This window comes from Cebus imitator, unplaced genomic scaffold (assembly GCF_001604975.1).
Source record: "Cebus imitator isolate Cc_AM_T3 unplaced genomic scaffold, Cebus_imitator-1.0 Scaffold80, whole genome shotgun sequence".
In the NCBI taxonomy this organism is placed as follows: domain Eukaryota; kingdom Metazoa; phylum Chordata; class Mammalia; order Primates; family Cebidae; genus Cebus; species Cebus imitator.
Window position 1 is genome coordinate 524,123 of NW_016107395.1, and position 9,021 is coordinate 533,143.

Consider the following 9,021-nt stretch of genomic DNA (forward strand, 5'->3'; position numbering starts at 1 on the left):
TCTCTCTCTCTCTACTGGAATCCTTAAGCAGAAACAAATGAAATAGAATATGAATATGAATATTTGCCAGTTGGGAGTAATACAGTCAAAAGTTTGTCTTTGAAAAGATTTATAAGAAACTTCTGTTTGAAGGGCTTCTTATCCTTTATTGTGAATCTTCTGATGAAACATTGTGCCAGTTTTTGTTTATCTAAAATGTCTTTTACCTTTATTTTTCAAAGGAATTTTTTTTTTGTTTTGTTTTTGAGACAGAGTCTCGCTCTATTGCCTGGCTTGAGTGCAGTGGCACAATCTTGGCTCACAGCAACCTCCGCTTCTTGGGTTCAAGTGATTCTCCTGCCTCAGCCCCTCCAGTAGTTGGGATTACAGGTGCTCAGATACACCCAGCTAATGAAAAAAATAGCTCAGCTAATTTTTGTATTTTTAGTGGAGATGGGGTTTTATCATGTTGGCCAGGGTGGTCTTGATCTCTTGACCCAGTGATCTGCCTGCCTTGGCCTCCCAAAATGCTGGGATTACAGGCGTGAGCCACCCTGCCTGGCCAAGATATTTTTATTAGGTAAGAAATTCTAAGCTAGCAGTTATTTATTCATTTAGTTATTCATATTGTTTTGAGATGGAGTTTCACTCTTGTCTCCCAGGCTGGAGTGCAATGGCATGATCTTGGTTCACTGCACTCTCTGCCTCCCAGGTTCAAGTGATTCTCCTGCTTCAGCCTCCCAAGTAGGTGGGATTACAGGCACCCACAACCATGCCCAGCTAATTTTTGTATTTTTAGTAGAGACAGAGTTCCATCATGTTGGTCAGGCTAGTCTCAAACTCCTGACCTCCGGTGATCTACCCACGTCAGCCTCCCAAAGTGCTGGGATTACAGGTGTGAGCCACCACACCTGCTAGCAGTTACTTTTTAAGTCATTTGATGATATTATTAATATTACATTGCTCTCTGATAATTGTTTTCTAGGGAGAAGTCAACTCTTAAGTTTTTCCTTTAGAAATCATCTTTTCTGTCTGACCACTTCCAAGAATATTATTATTAATTATTGTTAGTTTTTGCTTTGTCGGTAAGTTTATTGTCTTTATCTGAGAAATCCTCATGAAAAATTGTTTGGCTTAGCTCTCAGCAGCCCACTCCCGAGCTCTGAAGAAGCTTGCCCTCTTATGAGCTACAGGGTCTTTCTTCTGAACAAGTGACATTTTGGGATGGTTCCACTTCTTTTTAACTTCTTTCTTGGGCTGCTTCTCATGTACTGCATTCCCTTGTATAGCAGCATGAGTGTTCTTATACATCTCCTCCATCATGTCTGGAGTTACGCCGTTCTTTATTTCTTGTAAGCATCTTCATCTTCTTCCCTTAAGTAGTGCGTGTAATCTGCAGCATTGTGGCCCATGATGTGCTTCTGATGTACTTCTGCATTTCAGAATCATAACCAGGAAATCGTTTGCTACTGTGAGGCATAGAGAAGCCTCCATCCACAGCTCCCTTTAGGGTGCTAAAAACTTTATTGCCTGTGAATTCTGGCAAGGCCTGCATCAAGATAGCAGGTAAAGGCACCTGGCTGACCATCGATGCTTTTCACATTGTATTCATCTCCAGTCACCTCCACTTGGCCTTCGTAGATCTTGTCCATGCCAAACCTACTGAGAATCCTGCGGGCCAGCAGCGGGCCAGTACAATATGCTTTAGCATCATTTTTCAGGCCAACCTTCACACTATATTTTGGCAGTTCATGTGCACATACTGCACGGACTATCATATTCCCTTCTATATGGGACTAAGCAATCTGTCAAATGATACCTGTGTTTGTTGCACAAACTATCATCCTGTATTTGGGTGTGCTGTATTTATTTTTATCCTGTATCACTAAGCATTTCCATGCATAATAATCAGTTTTACCCTCTTGTCATCTTCTAAAGTTCACTTGGTATCTTTCAAAGTAGCCCTTATTCTTAACAACTTTAACAAATTCCATCCTGTGGAACAGAGACCTGCGTCAGGGGCTTGACAGTAGCGCTAGGGTGGAAAAAGGGTATTATTAATTATTTTTTGTTTTTGTCTTTCACCAGCAACTTTACTCTGTTGTTCCTAGGTGTAATTTTCTTTGTATTTATCCTAGCTAATATTCAAAGCACTAATTGAACCTGTGCTTTAAGTCTTTTGCCAGTTTTAGACCATTTCTTGACCATTATGTCCTAAAACATTGCCTCTGTCTCATTCTTGCTCACTTGTCCTAATGGGACACAAATTATACGTTTTTTGGACCATTATATTTTTTTAACATCCTTTTTTTTTGTTTTGTTTTCTATTTCCCCTCTGTTTCATTCTAAATATTTTATTTTTTATTTGAGTTGGTTTGTTGTTCACACTAGAGGCAGTGATGCGGTCTCAGCTCACTGCAACCTCTGCCTCCCAGGTTTAAGTGATTCTCCTGTCTCAGCCTCTTGAGTACCTGGGACTACAGGTGTGCACCACTGCACCCAGCTAATTTTTGTATTTTTAGCAGAGATGAAGTTTCACCATGTTGGCCAGGTTGGTCTCAAACTCCTGACCTCAAGTGATCTGCCTGCATTCGCCTCCCAAAATGCTGGGACTATAGGCATGTGTGACCACACCCGGCCTCATTCTAAATATTTTTGATCGACCTATCTTCCAACTTATGACTTCTCTGTATATTTCTGTATAATCTCGTTTTAAGAACTCTATTGAGTTTTAAATTTTATTGATTTTATTTTTCAACTTAAAAAATTATATGTGTGTGTGTGTGTATATATATGTATATGTACACACACACACACACACACACACACACACAATTTTTTTTTTCGAGACAGGATTTTACTCCTGTCACCCATGCTGAAGTGCAGTGGCGCGATCTTGGCTCACTGTAATCTCTGCCTCATGGGCTCAAGCAATTCTTCTGTCTCAGCCTCCTGAGTAGCTGGGATTACAGATGTGTGCCATGGTGCCCAGCTTATTTTTGTAGTTTTTAGTAGAGATGGGGTTTCACCATGTTTCCCTGGCTGTTCTCAAACTCGTGAGCTCAAGTGACCCACCTGCCTCGTCTCACGAAGTGCCGGGATTATAGGTGTGAGCCATTGTGTCAGCTATTTTTCAGCTTTAGAGGTTTCATTTGTCTACTTTTTTATTGCATAGTGAATTTTTAAATTAATAACTTAATTTTTAGAGCACTTTTAGTTTACAAAAAACTGAGTAGAAAGTACAGAGAGCTCCCATCTATTTTCTTACTTCCCACTCAGTTTCCCTATTAGGTATTAACATCTTCCACTAATTTATTAAAATTAATGAGCCTATATTCTTACATTATTGTATTTTAAAATATTAAAATTTTTGCTTAAAATATATTTTTAAGTAATATTTTGATATGTGTAAACAGTGAGTAATAAGTAAATCAGAGTAAATAGTTCATCAATTACTTCAAACATTTGTGTTTACTGTTTTATATTTTATAATTCTCTGTTGTAATTCTCCATCTTGTCATTAAAAAAAATGTATTAATTGCAGTTGTTTCAGGGCCTATATCTGTCAATTTCGTTATTTATGTAAGTCTTTTTCTGTAAGTCTGTTTCTATTGTCTTTCTTGGTTGGAATTTGGTCAATTCTTGCCTTTTTGAATGGTAAATTAGTTTTAATTGAATGTCAGACTTTACGTATGAAAATAAAAAAATTGGATGTTGCTGTCTTCCTCTAGAGAAGACTTAATTTTGTTTATGACAACCAGTGAGGCTGGCTTATGTCTAGGTTATCTCTATTCCAAGGATGGGCCCATTAAGGGATTCCAACTGAAGGTATGAGTTTTCTACCTGGCCCATTTTTTTTTTTTTTTGGACTGGACTGGACTCTAGTTTTTAAAACCCTGGACCTGTGAGACTGCTAAAAAACCATTCATCTTTTTAGCTTCTGAGCTACAGTTTTATCCTCAGTTTAGCAGCTTTTCAGCACATTTTTTTTTTTTTCAAATTTACAAATACCTCAAGGAAAAATGTGTTACCAAATGTTGTAATCACCACATTAGACTTCCCTTCTCTCTGAAATCTTGGACTCTGAAACTTGCACTGCCTTATTAGTGCTCTGATTCTCTCAGAAATAGTTTTCTTTTTAATTTCGTACAGCCTTTCCATTTTCTGTTTTGGTAGGAGATTTATTGTCAAAACAGCAAATGTGTTAGAAACAAGCAAATTCCATACCAGATGATGAAATTTCAGAAAACATAAGATATGACTTGTATTTTGTTGTGTCCCAAACAGTACACAACATATTTGGCAAAATACAGGCACTCAAAAATGCTGTGGAGTTTTGAATATATTCATGGGGTACTAGCTCAATTTTGCTACATTGATAGATTTCATTGTGGTGAAGTCAAAGCCTTCAGTGTATCCATCAGATGCTATTTTTGAATGATGTTTATTTTATTTTATTTTATTGCATTTTAGGTTTTGGGGTACATGTGAAGAACATGCAAGATTATTGCATAGGTACACACACGGCAGTGTGATTTGCTGCCTTCCTCCCCATCACCTATATCTGGCATTTCTCCCCATGTTATCCCTCCCCAACTCCCCACCTCCTGCTGTCCCTCCCCTAGTTCCCCCCAACAGACCCCAGTGTGTGATGCTCCCATCCCTGTGTCCATGCATTCTCATTTTTCAACACCCACCTATGAGTGAGAACATGTGGTATTTGATTTTCTGTTCTTGTGTCAGTTTGCTGAGAATGAAGATCTAAAATTGACACCCTATCGTCAAAATTGAAAGAGCTAGAGGAGCAAGATAAAAAAATACTCAAAACCTAGCAGAAGAAAATGAAAGAATTTTTTTTTAATGACAGTGGTGTAAGGATACAGCAGTACTTTGTAGAATATTTTCCAAAGTCCATTAGGGATATTAGTGAGATTGTTTTTTTGATAATAAATTCTGACTTGCTATTTACACTATGTGTATTTTTTCTTTTTCTCTGTTCTTTTTTGAAGTAAGCAATTTGAGCTAATCAATGGAATTGAGTAAGAAAGAATACAGATTAAAAAATCAGGGAACACTGAACACTTTTATGTCTGCAAGGTTAAAGGTGGTGCGTTAGCTGGGTGTGGTGGCATGTGCCTGTGATCCCAACTACTTAGGACGTTGAATCAGGAGGACTGCTTGAGTGCAGGAGTTTAAAAAATTTTTTTTTAAATTTTACTTTAAGCTCTGGGATACATGTGCAGAGCGTGTAGGTTTGTTACACAGGTATACATGTGCCATAGTGGTTTGCTGCACTCAGCAACCTGTCATCCAGGTTTTAAGCCCAGCAAGCATTATGTATTTTTTCTAATGTTCTCCCTCCCCTTGTCCCCCACTCCCTAACAGGCCCCAGTGTGTGATGTTCCCCTCCCTGTGTCCATGTGTTCTCATTGTTCAACTCTAACTTATGAGTGTGAACGTGTAGTGTTTGGATTCCTGTTCCTGTTAGTTTGCTGAGAACGATGGTTTCCAGCTTCACTCATGTCCTTGCAAAGGACATGAGCTCATCCTTTTTTATGGCTGCGTGGTATTCCATGGTGTATATGTGCCACATTTTCTTTATCCAATCTATCATTGATGGGCATGTGGGTTGATTCCAAGCCTTTGCTACTGTAAATAGTGCTGCAATAAACATACGTATATATGTGTCTTTATAACAGAATGATTTATAATGCTTTGGGTATATACCTGGTAATGAGATTGCCATGTCAAATGGTATTTCTGGTTCTAGATCCTTGAGGAATCGCCACTCTGTCTTCCACAATGGTTGAACTAATTTACACTCCCTCCAACAATGTAAAGGTGTGTCTATTTCTCTGCGTCATTGCCAGCATCTGTTTTTTCCTGACTTTTTAATGATTGCCATTCCAACTGGCGTGAGATGGTGTTTTTGATTTGCATTTCTCTCTAATGACCAACAATGATGAGCTTTTTTTCATATGTTTGTTTTATAAGTGTCTTCTTTTGAGAAGTGTCTGTTCATATCCTCTGCCCACTTTTTGATGGGGTTGTTTTTTCTTGTAAATTTGTTTAAGTTCCTTGTAGATTCTGGATATTAAACCTTTGTCAGATGGATAGATTGCAAAAGTTTTCTCCCATTCTGTAAGTTGCTTCTTCACTCTGATGATAGTTTCTTTTGCTGAGCAGAAGCTCTTTAGTTTAATTAGATCCCATTTGTCAATTTTGGCTTTTGTTGCAATTGCTTTTGGTGTTTTAGTCATGAAGATCTTGCCCGTACCCATGTCCTGAATGGTGTTGCCTAGGTTTTCTTGTAGGTTTTTTTTTTCTTGTAGGGTTTTTATGGTTTTAGGTTTTACATTTAAGTCTTTACTCCATCTGAAGTTAATTTTTGTGTAAGGTATAAGGAAGGGCTCCAGTTTCTGTTTTCTGGGTATAGCTAGTCAGTTTTCCCAGCACCATTTATTAAATAGGCAATCCTTTCCCCATTGCTTGTTTGAACCTAGGATTTGAGGCTGTAGTATACACTGATTAAATCTATGAATAGTCACTGCTCTCCAGCCTGGGCAACATAGAGAGACCCTGTCCCTAAAAAGGATGAATAAATAAATAAAAGTGGTGCTTTAATAATTTCAGAGAGCAAAATATCTAACTGGATGAAAGTTAATGAAACTCAAATGAATACAGCTCAGAAAAATTCTGATGGGACATCATTAGAGCACAGAAATAAGCGACAGCTGTGAAAAGTTTGGTTTCAACAGTAGGCTGTTGGGGTTGTTCATTTTAAGTCGCCACATTGTTTTGAGGGGAAGGGTGGGGGGGAGATGTTTTGGTCTCTAGTTATTTATTCGTCAGTTACATGCCAGACTCTGTGTGACATGTTTTTCAGTCCACCCTAAGAGTACTCACTTCTTCCTCCTTGTCCTCTAATATGAAAAAGCAGAACAAGCGTATCAGCATCACAGAAGACTTTTTTTAAAAAGATGGTTTATAAGAGCAATGACCCTTATATTTTGCTCTCTTTTATCTTTAGAAATTGCCTGTGTTCTACCTGTCCTGATGGATGGCATACAGAGTCACCCCCATAAACCTTTCTACACAGTTGGTGAGAAGGTGACTGTTTCTTGTTCAGGTGGCATGTCCTTGGAAGGTCCTTCAGCATTTCTCTGTGGCTCCAGCCTTAAGTGGAGTCCTGAGATGAAGAATGTCCAGTGTGTACAAAAAGGTGAGTGGCTTCTGCGTCTATCCAAGGACACTTGCACTCAGGTGGGTGAGAGTCTTTGCGTCAGCCTTCATGGTACTGTATCATATCATAACTCTGGGTCATTCCCTCCATTCTTGCTCCCCAAGAGATGGAGGTCAGTTTGTAGACTGAGAAACAGATTTTCCTCACATGGCACAGAAAGACTCATGAATGCAGGGAAAGGCAAGGATAGGCTTGGTAATTCTGAAACTTTTAACTTAAACCCTCCTCGTGAAAGATCAGCTTTATGTCTGTTATGGTGGCAAGACAATAAAGGATTTTTAAAACCTGTTTTTTGTTGTTGTTTCCTCTTAATTTTTCCCCCTTCAGTTTCCCTAAATAGAGTTGATATCATAATTTACTTAAAATTCTGTATGTTTCATTTTTGAGCTTTCATAGAGTTTATTATTGTTTCTGAAATTGATAATTCAGAAGGCATTTTTATTTAACACTTTAAAGCAGGCATTATTGAAGAAAAAGTGTTGTGATTCATGAAATTGTTCTTAATGTGGAAACCCAAAAATCCAGTGCTTTGAACACCAAGAAAATTAAAATGGTCTTGTAAGAATCTAAAGTAGAAAGGATTTAGAAAGCGAGACTATTTCTTTTTAGAGGTAATTTGTTTGAAAATAATCCCCTATTTCTTCTTTGTTTACATTTTTAAAATAAATGAAAATATATTTGTAACAAAAGTGAGAATAAAGAAAAATTTACGTGTGTACTATTTTTTGTGATACTATCTCTCTATTATGTGATTTTTAATTAAATGCTGAAATTTATTTTTAATAGTGGGGATGAAGTAGTAGATTTCATAGGTGATACTGTGAGGTTAATTAGATGTTTCTAAGTTCTCCATGCAATAGGGTACAGAGCACTCGGATACGGATGGCAGATACAGGCTATGATGTTAAGTGGATGAGAGGCAGGACAATGGGCAAGGCACACATCCTTGGAGTCCCTCCCTGCCTGTCCTGATGTAGCTGCCTGTAGCTATCAAGGCCCCATATCAGAGGACAGTTGTTTCGTGTTCAGTAAACGCTAAAGCATAAACATGAGTTTACTTGGAATACTTACAGTAATGGACCAGTACTAATAATTCTAAAATGAAAGAGAACAATATACAGTTGATGGGGCTGTAATTTGTTTCCAATGAGATTATAGGCTAGTCTTTCTAAAATCCTACTTCAGCTATTTTACAGCATAAATTGATATGAAGGTTTTTTTTACTCAGTAGAAAATTCTATTAAAGTGGGTTTTAATTAAGAATGTTTTTCAGATCTGTGTGCTTTTCTGAAGTTGTAAATAATAGTAACTACCGTTAAATCTATGACAAACAAAAAAATCCCAGACTTACCAGCCTCCAAAGTTGACATTTTAAAATGTTGGCTGTTCTAGTATTTCATCTTTTTTTTGTTGTGGTAAAACATATATAACATAAAATTTACCATTTTATCCATTTTTAAATGTACAGTTCAGTGGCATTAAGTAATTCCCATTGTGCGACCATCACCCCAACATTTCTTTTCATCTTCCAAACTGAAGCTCTATATCCATTAAACATTAATTCCTCACTTTCCCCTACTCTTCCTGTAGTTAGTCTTGATGTGAAGAAATTTTCTTTTAAAATAGCAGAAGTACATACTCTCAGTGGGCTGTAAGAGTGTGTTTATTTGGTTAACCAAGCTGTAAAGGTGACAAAACTATGTTCTTTTTAAATGCAAACATTCTTTGGGCTAGGTAATTCTATCATATTTTTTTCATGAAGACATTATAATAATTTAAGCAAACTATTAAAATCCAAA

The 9,021-nt window shown here is 37.4% G+C and overlaps 1 protein-coding gene across 1 annotated transcript in view; it reads left to right on the forward strand.

The window, feature by feature from the left end:
* The window catches only part of C7 (complement C7), a 71,705-nt gene that overhangs the window by 56,081 nt on the left and 6,603 nt on the right, over positions 1–9,021 (forward strand). Inside the window, exon 15 of the mRNA XM_017533129.2 lies at positions 7,010–7,201. Within this exon, the coding sequence (XP_017388618.1) occupies positions 7,010–7,201 (192 nt within the window). The remainder of the gene's footprint in view (positions 1–7,009; positions 7,202–9,021) is intronic.